The sequence below is a fragment of the Gopherus evgoodei genome, unplaced genomic scaffold (assembly GCF_007399415.2).
Source record: "Gopherus evgoodei ecotype Sinaloan lineage unplaced genomic scaffold, rGopEvg1_v1.p scaffold_49_arrow_ctg1, whole genome shotgun sequence".
In the NCBI taxonomy this organism is placed as follows: domain Eukaryota; kingdom Metazoa; phylum Chordata; order Testudines; family Testudinidae; genus Gopherus; species Gopherus evgoodei.
This window is the reverse complement of record NW_022060070.1, coordinates 1,307,331-1,322,074: the sequence shown is the minus strand read 5'-3', so window position 1 is coordinate 1,322,074 and position 14,744 is coordinate 1,307,331. Positions and strand designations below refer to the sequence as shown.

Below are 14,744 nucleotides of genomic sequence, written 5' to 3'. Positions count from 1 at the left end.
GGGTGGTTCCTGCTGGAGTCTTCCATAGGGGCTGAATTTCCCACTCTGGGCATCTCATTTTTATAATGGGATTCTGTCTATACCTACATTCTGTGCATGTCCATAAAAGTATCCACCCTCTTTTCTCTTATTAGTCTGTGCCCCCTGGAAACTTAAGGGACCCCCAATCTTCTACAGTTTGGATAAGTTCCCGTTATTCTCATTACAATTGAAGCACAACCTGTAGCCTGTGATTAAGACACGTCTGAGACAAGCATGCTTTTTCAGTGTTTTTATGATCTTATATTAAATTTCTGGGTAATTTTGTGCAGTATTATCACTTAGTGCATCTTTTGCCATAATCTTAGGGCATCGGGTTATTTTCCAGTCACTTACCTCATCATTTCTTGTCCCCAAAGCCTACAATAGCTAAACTAAAGTCTCCCAGGCCTCAGCCTACAGGCTCTTGCATTCCAGGTTGTCTTATTCATGTCTAGTACTTGGTTCCTCTAAATACTGATCAGTCTCACACTTCTATAATTCCACAACTTAACCCTAATTAATATATAGTGAAAATATATTAAAACTGTGACGAAGTAGGAATGTTCTTAATGTTTTCTCTAAGCGCTGTGTGGGTGCATCAGTTTCCCCTATGCATTTCTTGAGTGTCTAGGAGTGTGTGATTGTTGCAGAGCCCTAGGGGGCCAGTGTGATGGTATCTGCGCAGAGAATGGTCGACACCCTGTCTGCTGGCAACTGATGGCCAGGGCCCCTCCCCTGCAAAGGTGCCAGCTGAAGGTGTAGGAGAACAAAGGGATCAGGTGACCTCCTGGCCCGGGAAAGAGACAAAGGGAGAAGTGGGGCTGTAGTGTTTCAGTTTGGAGCTGGCTGGGAAAATGGAGGGGAGCCCAGATGGGGCTCTGGCCTCCCTGGGCCCCCCAAAGATGGACCTGACTGAGAGGTCCTGTTGTCTGTACCTGCAAGACCTGTCTTGGACTGTGTTCCTTTCATCTATAAACCTTCTGTTTTACTGGCTGGCTGAGAGTCCTGGTGAATCGCAGGAAGCTAAGGGTGCAGGGCCAAGTCTTCCCCAAACTCCATGACAATAACATAGACTCATAGACTCTAGGACTGGAAGGGACCTCGAGAGGTCATCGAGTCCAGTCCCCTGCCCTCATGGCAGGACCAAATACTGTCTAGACCATCCCTAATAGACATTTATCTAACCTACTCTTAAATATCTCCAGAGATGGAGATTCCACAACTTCCCTAGGTAATCTATTCCAGTGTTTAACTACCCTGACAGTTAGGAACTTTTTCCTAATGTCCAACCTAAATCTCTCTTGCTGCAAGTTAAGCCCTTTGCTTCTTGTTCTATCATTGGAGGCTAAGGTGAACAAGTTTTCTCCGTCCTCCTGATGACACCCTTTTAGATACCTGAAAACTGCTATCATGTCCCCTCTCAGTCTTCTCTTTTCCAAACTAAACAAACCCAGTTCCTTCAGCCTTCCTTCATAGGTCATGTTCTCAAGACCTTTCATCATTCTTGTTGCTCTTCTTTGGACCCTCTCCAATTTCTCCACATCTTTCTTGAAATGTGGTGCCCAGAACTGGACACAATACTCCAGTTGAGGCCTTACCAGCGCAGAGTAAAGCGGAAGAATGACTTCTCGTGTCTTGTTTACAACACACCTGTTAATCCATCCCAGAATCACGTTTGCTTTTTTTGCAACAGTATCACACTGTTGACTCATATTAAGCTTGTGGTCCACTATGACCCCTAGATCTCTTTCTGCCATACTCCTTCCTAGACAGTCTCTTCCCATTCTGTATGTGTGAAACATATTGTTCCTTCCTAGGTGGAGCACTTTGCATTTGTCTTTATTGAACTTCATCCTGTTTACCTCAGACCATTTCTCCAATTTGGAGAACATACTTGGTTTCTCTAAATTCTGATCAGTCCCACATTTCTATAATTCTACAAATTAACCCTTATTAACAAACAGTGAAAATATAGTATAACATATTGATTAATGATAACATCACAAAATAAATGAATAATGAACTAAAATTATTGCCTACAGTTTAGACCCCATCATTTTATATGTCTGGTTGGGATGATGTTTTCCAATATGTATTACTTTGTCCACATTATCTTGGATCATCTTTGGGATTAGTCAGAGCCTTCCAGTGTGTTCAGGGGCCTGGAACTCCTGGCTTCTCCTCTAGCTGGAACCCGTCTCTGCTGCAGCCAAAGACCTGAAAGCAAAGAGTCTCCTCTGATGCCCGGGTGCCTCTCTCCTGCCCCAGCTTCTTCTGGCTCATCCAGTCTCTGTGTTTTTGAAGGGCTGGACCAACACTTCCTCTCTCTATTTCCTCTTCTGGGGAGGTTCCATTCCTTCCACGCCCGCCCCTCTGCAGAGAAGCTGGAGAAAACTGTTTTATCTAGTATTCAATTACTCCCTCCTTCTACTGTAAAAGCAGCAAAGAATCCTGTGGCACCTTATAGACTAATAGACGTCTGTTAGTCTATAAGGTGCCACAGGATTCTTTGCTCCTTTATAGATCCAGACTAACACAGCTACCCCTCTGATACTCCTTCTACTGTGCGAGCTCTCACTGGAGCTAAGGGTATGTCTATACTACCCGCCGGATCGGCGGGCAGCGATTGTCCAGCAGGGAGTCAATTTATCGCGTTTAGTCTAGACATGAAAAATAGTCCCCCAAGCGCTCTGCCCTCGACTCCTATATTCCACTGGCACGAGAGGTGCAGGCAGAGTCAACAGGGAAGCAGCAACAGTCGACTCACCGCAGTGAAAACACCGCAGTGAGTAGGTCAATGTAAATCAACTTCAGCTACGTTATTCATGTAGCTGAATTTGCATAACTTAGATCGATTCCCCCCCACTGTAGACCAAGGCTAAGAGTCTTTAATTTTATAGAGAGATGCCTCTGCCTCAGCCTTCTGCCCCTTCATACAAGGTGGGTGGGAGCAGAGTACAGGAAAAGCCCAAAGACATAGGGGATACAGACGGTTTTTATAACAAAGGGTGAGTTAATGGGGTTTCCACCCATCTAGGTTTTACCCAGACACTTCATTTTTTGGCTTCTCTGTCTGGGTGCTATGCAGGGTTCTCAGATGCCTGGTTTTGAATTAGAAAGTCCAGCCAAGAAAGGGATCTGGCTGTGTCTGGTTCCTGCAGGGCAGGGGTGGATGCATTGTGTCATCAACCCACGCCTGCCCCTGCTTAGCCGGGGCCACATCATACCAACAGGCAGGGTCCTTGTCAGGCTTCAGCAGCTCCAACCAGTCCCAGAGAAGAGGGAGCCCAGCTGTGGCAGAGATAGAGGTGGAGAAGATCCAGAGAGTGATGGGAGGAGAGGAGTAGAGAAGCCAGGGACAAGGGTAGGGCAATGGTGGAAGAAATGGAGAATGGGTCTGGGTCTCAATGGACTAAGTAGGGCATGGGAAGGGTCCTAGGGGAAATCTGTGGGGCAGAGGTCAGGGTCTTCAGGGAATGGGGGTCAGAGGGTGAAGTCATGGGGTCCAGTTACCAGCAGTAAGAAAGGTGGCAACCCAATGAGTTAATGAGTTCTACACAGTCTGATTCTCCAGTTTCTCACACTGACACAGCACAGAAATGTCAGGGAAGTGTCTAATGTCTCTCTGACTGCCCAGTGAGTGATTCAGGGAAGAGGGCCCAGCACCATGTCACCAGCCAGCTCTGCACAGAGCTCAGTCTGAGAGTCAGAGCACCAGGAGAAAACTTTAGGTCCCTTTATGAGTAAAGAGCAGGAGCAGCCTGTCCCTGATCTGCCTGGTCATCACCCCATAGATGATGGGGTTCAGCATGTGGGGCAGCAAGAGGAACATGTTGGCAATGAGAACATGGAAATGTACGGCCACATTCTGCCCAAACCGGTACATGACAGAGGAGGAGAGATGTGGGATGTAAAAGGCTAAGATGACACAGATGTGGGAGCTGCAGGTCCCCAAAGTCTTGAGCCGGGTGTCCTTTGTGGGGAGGCTGAAGATGGCCCTGAGGATCTGGGTATAGGACACGGTGATAAAAATCACATCCACACCAGTCACACAGAATAGCACAAAGAGGCCGTAGTAACTACTGATGCTGGTGTCGGTGCAAGCCAGCTTCAGCACAGCTATATGCACGCAGTACGGCTTGGGGATGATGTTGGTTCTGCAATACGGCCACCGCCTCGCCAGCAAGGGAAAGGGCAATATGACCATGGTGCTACGCAGCACCATGGCCAGGCCAATCTTGGCCACCACAGGGTTTGTCAGGATGGTGGAATGTCTCAGGGGGTCGCAGATGGCCACATAGCGATCCAAAGCCATGGCCGCCAAGGTCCCAGACTCTATCGAAGAGATGCAGTGAATGAAGTACATCTGGGTGAGGCAGGCACTGACATTGATCTCCCTAGAACTGAACCAGAAGATGCTCAGCATTTTCGGCACAATGGACGTAGAAACGACTAGGTCACTGCTAGCCAGCATGCAGAGAAAATAGTACATGGGCTCATGGAGGCTCGGCTCCCTCTTCACGATGAAAAGGATGGTGAGGTTCCCCAAGATGGCTATGGCGTACATGGTGCAGAAGGGGATGGAGATCCAGACATGGGCCATCTCCAGGCCAGGAATGCCCAGCAGGATGAAGGTGGAGGGATTGGTGAAGTCAGTTTTGTTGGAACCTGACATGGGATAGGGGAGAAGGTGTCCAACTCTGAGGCAGAATGGTGTCTCCTGTATGCACCGTATGTTCCCCTGACTTCCTGTATATGCCCAGGGTCTAGGGTGATGGTCACAATACAAATGCCTGGATGGAGAGACAATGTTAACATGAGACACTGCATGCTCTGCTGGACGCTGGTCTCATGGGTGAAGCAGATCGGTTGCTCTTCACACACTGAAAAATCTTCGTTATTCAGATAAATGAATTATGAACAGCTGGCCCTACTAATGCCAATTCCATATTTGATGGAGCTCCATGAGTCAATAATTCTACATGTCGTGATGTGGGAAACCTTACTAGGCACCAGAAGGAAACACGAGTGTGAATACTGGTTATCCATCATTGTTTCTCAATGCAATGAAATCCAGGCTAGAGAGTCCATGCTGAAGGGAGTTTCCCTTCACCTGATTGCTCAAAATCTGAGAATTTAAAACAAACGAACAAATAAATGAAACTTTGCCAAGACTTGTACAGGGATAAACATCCCAACTAGAACACACCTCAGGAAAAAGACCTGGGAGTCATTGATAGCAGGTCAACAAAACACCTGCTCATTCGCAGTAGTGGCCAAATCAAAGACAATGTTTGGATGCCTAAGAAATGGATATGTGCTCAGTTTTGATCATCCAGTCTCTAAAATGGGTATAGCATTATAAAAGGGATTTCTGAGCCAGGATCTGTGAATTGGGAAGGCTGCCATATGTTCAATCTCTTCATTAATGATCTGGAGGATGGTGTGGACTGCACTCTTGGCAAATTTGCAGATGATACTAAACTGGGAGGAGTGGTAGAATCATAGACTATTAGGGTTGGAAGGGACCTCAGGAGATCATCTAGTCCAACCCCCTGTTCCAAGCAGGACCAATCCCCAGATTTTTACCCCAGTTCCCTTAATGGCCCCCTCAGGGATTGAACTCCCAACCCTGGGTTTAGTAGGCCAACGCTCAAACCCCTGAGCTATCCCTCCTGCCCCCAGATAGATATGCTGGAGGGTAGGGATAGGATAAAGAAGAACCTAGACAAATTAGAGAATTGGGCCAAGAGAAACCTGATGAGGTTCAACCAGGGCAAGTTGAAGAGTCCTGCATTTAGGACGAAAGAATCCCATTCACTGTTACAGACTAAGGACCGAATGGCTAGGCAGCAGTTCTGCAGAAAAGGACCTAGGGGTTACAGTGGACGAGAAGCTGGATATGAGTCAACAGTGTGCCCTTGTTGCCAAGAAGGCTAATGGCATTTTGGGCTGTACAAGCAGGGGCATTGCTAACAGATCGAGGGATGTGATCATTCTCCTCTATTCGACATTAGTGAGGCCTCATCTGGAGTACTGTGTCCAGTTTTGCGCCCCACAGTACAAGAAGGATGTGGAAAAGTTATAAAGAGTCCAGCGAAGGGCAACAAAAATGATTAGGGGGCTGGAGCACATGACTTATGAGGAGAGGCTGAGGGAAGTGGGGTTGTTTAGTCTGCAGAAGAGAAGAGTGAGGGGGAATTTGATAGCTGCTTTCAACTACCTGAAAGGGGGTTCCAAAGAGGATGGATCTAGACTGTTGTCAGTGATAGCAGATGCCAGAACAGGGAGTAATGGTCTCAAGTTGCAGTGGGGGAGGTTTAGGTTGGATATTAGGAAACACTATTTCACTAGGAGGGTGGTAAAGCACTGGAATGGGTTATCTAGGGAGGTGGTGGAATCTCCTTCCTTAGAGGTTTTTAAGGTCAGGCTTGACTAGGCCTTGGCTGGGATGATTTTGTTGGGGATTGGTCCTGCTTTGATCAGGGAGTTGGTCTAGATGATCTCCTGAGGTCCCTTCCAAACCAGATAGTCTATGATTCTATGACTCTATAAAGAATAGAACTGACTACATTCAATTGGATCAACAGAGAACAGTTCCCAGCCAGTAATACCTATAGATACTTCGTGCTTCAAAAGGGCTTATTCTCCAAAGCTGAAGAAAATATTTTCCTCCCAATCAGTTTTCTTGATAAGACAGGAAAATGGGAATGAAATAGGAAGTTTATTTAAGAATAGTTTATTTCAGGGGTTCTCAAACTGGGGGTTGGGACCCGTCTGGGGGATGCAAGGTTCTTACATGGAGGGTTGCAATTTATCAGCCTCCATCTCAGACCCCGCTTTGCCTCCATCATTTATAATGGTGTTAAATAGATTTAAAAGTATTTTTAATTGATTGGATGGGGGGGTCTCACTCAGATGCTTGTTATCTGAAAGGGGTCAGCAGTAAAAAAGTTTGAGAATCACTGGTTTATTGGCTAGCTAAAATAATTCACAATTCCACAGTCAAGGCAGCAATTATGTGGGGAAAAGCAATATATACAAATTGGAAAACAGGGAAAATACATAGCAAACAATAGAATTGGAAGTTATGAAAATTGATAAAGGATGTTAAAGACATCTGGAAAAACTCCATGCTTTACTGGGCAAAGGATAAGAAAAAGAAGGTTATTAAATATATTAAGAACAAAAGAAATCCTAAAAAAAGCTTTAGGCCAATTCCTAGAGGAAGAAAGGAAAATTGCTAAGGTTGCAGAAAATATAGATGTATTGACAAAATAGTTTTCTTCTGCATTTGGAAAGAAGCAGTATGAGGTGCTCCTATCACATGAGGTGATGGAATAGTCTCCAGTCCATTAGCTGCCAAGGAGAATGTTAAACAGCATCTACAGTTTGAGAATTTCCAAGTGGAAGGCAGCTTGGGTGAAAGTGATCATGAAATCATAGAGTTTGCAATTCTAAGGAAGAGTAGAAGAGAGTACAGCAAAACAGAGACAATGCATTTCAGGAATGCGGATTTTGGTAAGCTCAGGGAGCTGATAGGTAAGGTCCCATGGGAATCAAGACTGAGGGGAAAAACAACTGAGGAGAGTTGGCAGTTTTTCAAAGGGACACTATTAAGGGCCCAAAAGCAAGCTATTCCGATGGTTAGGAAAGATAGAAACTGTGGCAAAAGACCAGTTTGGCTTAACCACGAGATCTTGCATGATCTCAAAAATAAAAAGGAGTCGTATAAAAAATGGAAACTATGTCAGATTACAAAGGATGAATATAGGCAAACAACACAGGAATGCAGAGGCAAGATTACAAAGGTAAAGACACAAAATGAGCTCAGACTAGCTATGAGAATAAAGGGAAACAAGAAGACTTTTTATCAATACATTAGAAGCAAGAGGAAAACCAAGGAGAGTGTAGGCCCACTGCTCAGTGAGGAGGGAGAAACAGTAACAGGAAACTTGGAAATGGCAGAGATGCTTAATGACTTCTTTGTTTTTGTCTTCACTGAGAAGTCTGAAGGAATGTCTAACATAGTGAAAGCTAATGGGAAAGGGGTAGGTTTAGAAGATAAAATAAAAAAAGAACAAGTAAAAAATCACTTAGAAAAGTTAGATGCCTGCAAGTCACCAGGGCCTGATGAAATGCATCCTAGAATACTCAAGGAGTTAATAGAGGAGGTATCTGAGCCTCTAGCTATTATCTTTGGAAAATCATGGGAGACGAGAGAGATTCCAGAAGACTGGAAAAGGACAAATATAGTGCCCATCTATAAAAAGGGAAATAAAAACAACCCAGGAAACTACAGACCAGTTAGTTTAACTTCTGTGCCAGGGAAGATAATGGAGCAAGTAATTTAGGAAATCATCTGCAAACACTTGGAAGATGGTAAGGCGATAGGGAATAGCCAGCATGGATTTGTAAAGAATAAATTATGTCAGACCAATCTGATAGCTTTCTTTGATAGGATAACGAGTCTTGAGGATAAGGGAGAAGCAGTGGATGTGGTATACCTAGACTTTAGTAAGGAATTTGATATGGTCTCACATGACATTCTTATCGATAAACTAGGCAAATACAATTTAGATGGGACTACTATAAGGTGGGTGCATAACTGGCTGAATAACAGTACTCAGAGAGTAGTTGTTAATGGTTCCCAATCCTGCTGGAAAGGTATAACAGGTGGGGTTCCACAGGGATCTGTTTTGGGACCAGATCTCTTCAATATCTTCATCAACGACTTAGATGTTGGCATAGAAAGTACGCTTATTAAGTTTGCAGATGATACCAAACTGGGAGAGATTGCAACTGCTTTGGAGGATAGGGTCATAATTCAAAATTATCTGGACAAATTGGAGAAATGGTCTCAGGTAAACTGGATGAAGTTTAATAAAGATAAATGCAAAGTGCTCCACTTAGGAAGGAACAATCAGTTTCATTCTTACATACAGAATGGGAAGAGACTGTCTGGGAAGGAGTACACAGAAAGGGATCTAGGGGTTACAGTGGACCACAAGCTAAATATGAGTCAACAGTGTGATGCTGTTGCAAAAAAAGCAAACGTGATTCTGGGATGCATTAACAGGGGTGTTGTGAGCAAGACACGAGAAGTCTTTCTTCTGCTTTACTCTGCACTGATTTGGCCTCAACTGGAGTATTGTGTCCAGTTCTGGGCACCGCATTTCAAGAAAGATGTGGAGAAATTGGAAAAGATCCAGAGAAGAGCAACAAGAATGATTAAAATCTTGAGAACATGACCTATGAAGAAAGGCTGAAAGAATTGGGTTTGTTTAGTTTGGAAAAGAGAAGACTGAGAGGGGACATGATAGCAGTTTTCAGGTATCTAAAAGGGTGTCATGAGGAGGAGGGAGAAAACTTGTTCACCTTAGTCTGTAATGATAGAACAAGAAGCAATGGGGTTAAACTGCAGCAAAGGAGATTTAGGTTGGACATTAGGAAAAATTCCTAACTGTCAGGTGGTTAAACATTGGAATAAATTGCCTATGGAGGTTGTGGAATCTCCATCTCTGGAGATATTTAAGAGTAGGTTAGATAAATGTCTGTTAGAGATGGTCTAGACAGTATTTGGTCCTGCCATGAGGGCAGGGGACTGGACTCAATGACCTCTCGAGGTCCCTTCCAGTCTTAGAATCTATGAATCTACAGTAGAACCTTAGAGTTACAAATACCAGAGTTGCAAACTGACCTATCAATCATGCATCTCATTCAAAAGTAGAAGTACATATCCTGTCAGCAGAGGAGCCAAAAGAAAAAAGCAAGGTAAATACAGGACAACTCTGTGTTAAGTGAAAAGTATTTAAAAATAAAGGGAAAATAAAAAAAAAAGATTTGACAGAGTTGCAAAACAATGGAAAAGCTGGTATGGGATTAGTTAAAAAAAAAGTCTAGGAATATAATTAATGCCAGTAAACAGCATGGTTTATGGAAAACAGGTCTTGTCAAACAAAATAAAGCTGATTTAATCCTTTAATGCGAGTGAACATTTGGTTGATCAAGGGTACTGTGCAGATGCAATAAACGTCAGTTTCTCTGAGACATTTAATTTAGTAGTGGAAAACATTCAGATAATAAATAAACAGTCTACAATACTAGTAGAGCACATGTGAAGTGGATTAAAAACTGGCTAACTGACAGATCTCAGAAAGCTGTTGTCAAGAGCCATTGTCAGTGAATGGAGGTGTTACTAGCAGGGTTTTGCAGGGATCGGTTCTAGGCTCGATGCTATTGAATAATTCCATCAATGATCTGGAAGGAAATAGAAAAACACTGCAGATAAAATTTGCAGATGACCCAAAGATTTGCAGAGTGGTTACACTGAGGAGGCCATGGCAGGCATACCAATTGATGGAATACAAGCTGTCAGGAACAGTATTCCTGATGATGCTACAGCACAACTGGCTGCTGAGCTCTGTGCCTTTATCCTCACACACAACTATTTCAAATTTGATGACAATATATATCTCCAGATCAGTGCAACAGCTATGGGCACCCGCATAGCCCCACAGTATGCCAATATTTTTATGGCCGACCTGAAACAACGCTTCCTCAGCTCTCGTCCACTCACGCCCCTTCTCTACCTATGCTGCATTGATGACATCTTCATCATCTGGACCCATGGGAAGGAGTCTCTGGAAAAATCCACCACGATTTCAACAGCTTCCACCCCACCATCAACCTCAGCCTGGACCAATCTACACAGGAGGTCCACTTTCTTGACACCACGGTGCAAATAAGTGATGGTCACATTAACACCACCCTATATCGAAAACCTACCGACCGCTATGCCTACCTTCATGCCTCCAGCTTCCATCCCGGCCACATCACACGATCCATTGTCTACAGCCAAGCACTGAGGTACAATCGCATCTGCTCTAACCCCTCAGACAGAGACCAACACCTACAAAATCTCCACCAAGCATTCTCAAAACTACAATACCCACATGAGGAAATAAGGAAACAGATCAACAGAGCCAGACGTGTACCCAGAAGCCTCCTACTGCAAGACAAACCCAAGAAAGAAACCAACAGGACTCCACTGGCCATCACATACAGTCCCCAGCTAAAACCTCTCCAATGCATCATCAGAGACCTACAACCCATCCTGGACAATGATCCCACACTTTCACAGGCCTGGGGTGGCAGGCCAGTCCTCACCCACAGGCAACCTGCCAACCTGAAACATATTCTCTCCAGTAACTGCACACCACACCCTAGTAACTCTAGCTCAGGAACCAATCCATGCAACAAACCTCGATGCCAACTCTGCCCACATATCTACACCAACGACACCATCACAGGACTTAACCAGATCAGCCACACCATCACCGGTTCATTCACCTGCACGTCCACCAATGTAATATACGCCATCATATGCCAGCAATGCCCCTCTGCTATGTACATCGGCCAAACTGGACAGTCGCTACGGAAAAGGATAAACGGACACAAATCAGATATTAGGAATGTCAATATACAAAAACCTGTAGGCGAACACTTCAACCTCCCTGGCCACACTATAGCAGACCTTAAGGTGGTCATCCTGCAGCAAAAAAACTTCAGGACCAGACTTCAAAGAGAAACTGCTGAGCTTCAGTTCATCTGCAAATTTGACACCATCAGCTCAGGATTAAACAAAGACTGTGAATGGCTTGCCAATTACAAAACCAGTTTCTCCTCCCTTGGTTTTCACACCTCAACTGCTAGAACAGGGCCTCATCCTCCCTGATTGAACTACCTCATTATCTCTAGCTTGCCTGCATATATATACCTGCCCCTGGAAATTTCCACTACATGCATCTGACGAAGTGGGTATTCACCCACGAAAGCTCATACTCAAAAACATCTGTTAGTCTATAAGGTACCACAGGACTCTTTGCTGCTTTTTGAGTCTGTCTGACACCTTCAGTTAGGAGACCTGATTTTCAATTGCTTATAAGTTTGCCAAATTTTAAGTGTTTGTACTGAAATTTCCCATGCTGAATGTCTGCTTCTGGCTAAACTGTTTTTTGAAAGTTTCAGGCATAACAGTTTAGCCGACTTCTTGAATGAAGCAAGGAGAGAATATGTCTTACCCATGTTGAAAAATCTTTATAATTGTTCCAGTGAGGATCTGTCACAGTATGAGTGTGATATAACATCTCATTGAAAGGTGATGGGACCAGAAAGAGTTAATTAACTCATAGACTGACCTGACCCAGGGCCGAACTTTAGAGATTCGTTAGGAAGATCTGTAAATGAACAGAGGTTTGAAATGCAGCCGCACAGTTAGAGATAGAAGAGTAGATGTTTGCTCAAGTCTTGTGATGGAGGTAAACAAGTCTTTTCTATTGCTATAGATTTAATTCAAAGATCAAAAAAGGAGTATTAATATTTATGATAACACTTGAGTGAAATAGTATTATTGTCTATCTGTCTCTTTGAAGGTTGTGATAAACTCTATATAAACTGCTTAATGGATAAATTGCACTATGCTAATTGCCAGGATGTTTGGGAGACAGAAGATGAAGCTTATTCTCTCAGGACAAAAAGCTGCTGGAAAAACGTATAAAGATCCTGGGACACCAGCCTGTTTTATCTCAGATCTGCTCTGGGTTTCAAAAGGGGGAAACCTTAAGCCATAAGGATTGAGATCCCCAGTCACTGACTGGAGTCACCCTGAGTATGGACATTGGACTATAACCTCTGGACTATTTCTAAAAGGACGTTTGGCAACTACAAACTCATCTCTAATCTGTATCGGAACCTCAAGAATTGTGTTCAAGTCTGTCTGTATATTGATCTTTTAACCAACTCTCCCTCTCTGTTTTGTTTTCAAATAAATTTTAGTTTAGTTAACAAAAGTGTATTTTGGGTAAGATCTAAGTTATGGTTGGACCTGGGTGTGTGGCTGATCCTTTGGGATTGGAAGAACCTTTTCTTTTATATGATGAGGCCTGAGGCTGGGCACTTTAAGGGAACTGCGTTGTTCGGACTCTAAGGGTATGTCTATACTACGGGATTATTCCGATTTTACATAAACTGGTTTTGTAAAATAGATTGTATAAAGTCGAGTGCACGCGACCACACTAAGCACCTCAATTCAGTGGTATGCGTCCATGGTCCGAGACTAGCGTCGATTTCTGGAGCGTTGCACTGTGGGTAGCTATCCCGTAGCTATCCCATAGTTCCCGCAGTCTCTCCTGCCCATTGGAAGTCTGGGTTGAGACCCCAATGCATGATGGTACAAAAACAGTGTCACGGGTGATTCTGGGTAAATGTCTTCACTCATTCCTTCCTCCGTGAAAGCAATGGCAGACAATCATTTCGAGCCCTTTTTCCCTGGATTGCCCTGGCAGACACTATAGCATGGCAACCATGGAGCCTGTTATGGCTTTTGTCACTGTCACCGTATGTGTACTGGATGCTGCTGACAGACGCTGTACTGCAGGGCTACACAGCAGCATTCATTTGCCATTGCAAGGTAGCAGAGATGGTAACCAGTTGTTCTGTACTGTTTGCTGTGCCATTGTAAATTGGTGATGAAATGACGGTTATCAGTTGTTCTGTACCGTCTGCCATGCCATTGTAAATTGGTGATGAGATGACGGTTATCAGTCATTCTGTACCGTCTGCTGCTGTCATGGGTGCCCCTGGCTGAGGTCAGCTTGGGGTGCAAAGACAAAACTGGGAATGACTCTATGGGTCATTCCCTCCTTTATGTTGTATCTAAAAATAGAGTTAGTCCTGTCTAGAATATGGGGCAAGCGTGCTAGAGAATCAGTGTACCAGAGAGCACAGCCGCTCTGTGTCAGATCCCGCAGAAATGATGAGCTACATGCCATTCACGGGGGGGGTGCCCCTGCAACAACCCCACCCGTTGCTTCCCTGCTCCCCCAACCCTCCTGGGCTACTTTGCAGGGTCCCTCCATTTGTGAGATGAAGTAATAAAGAACGCAGGAATAAGAAACACTGACTTGTTAGTGAGATAAAATGAGGGGGAGGCAGCCTCCAGCTGCTATGATAGCCCAGGCAGGACATTAAACAGTCGGGGGAGAGAAGCCCAGCATCCCGCTGCTATGATAGTTCAGACAGTACAGAATCTTTTCTTTAGACATGAAAAGGGGGGTGGGGCTGATGGAGCTCAGCCCCCAGTTGTTATGATGAAGACGGTTAACAGCCATTCTGTACCATCTGCTGGAAATGACTGGGAGTCATTCCTATTTTTACTCAGGCGCCCTCGGCCAACCTCACCTGAGGCCAGCCAGGAGCACTCACGGGATGATGACAAGGGGAGGAGAGAAGATGCTGCTGTTCACTGCCGCAGCACCATGTCTACCAGCAGCATGCAGTAGGCATAGGGTGACATATAAAAAAGTCAAGAAATGATTTTTCCCCTTTTCTTTCACAGGTGGGGGGCGTAAATTGACGAGATATACCCTGAACCACCCCAGACAATGTGTTTGACCCTACAGGCATTGGGAGCTCAGCCATGAATGCAAATGATTTTCGGAGACTGCGGGGACTGTGGGATAGCTGGAGTCCTCGGTACCTCTTCCCTCCCTCCATGAGCGTCCATTTGATTTTTTGGCTTTCCATTACGCTTGCCACACAGCACTGTGCTGTGAACTCTGTATCATAGCCTGGAGATTTTTTTCAAATGCTTTGGCATTTCATCTTCTGTAATAGAGCTTTGATAGAACAGATTTGTCTCCCCATACAGCGATCAGATCCAG

General features: G+C 44.6%; 1 protein-coding gene across 1 annotated transcript; it reads right to left on the bottom strand.

The window, feature by feature from the left end:
* Positions 1–3,748: 3,748 nt before the first annotated feature.
* On the bottom strand, positions 3,749–4,696 carry LOC115643045 (olfactory receptor 52R1-like). Its single transcript, XM_030546865.1, has one exon. It carries the CDS (start codon positions 4,694–4,696, stop codon positions 3,749–3,751), a length of 948 nt encoding a protein of 315 aa, XP_030402725.1.
* Positions 4,697–14,744: the final 10,048 nt, after the last annotated feature.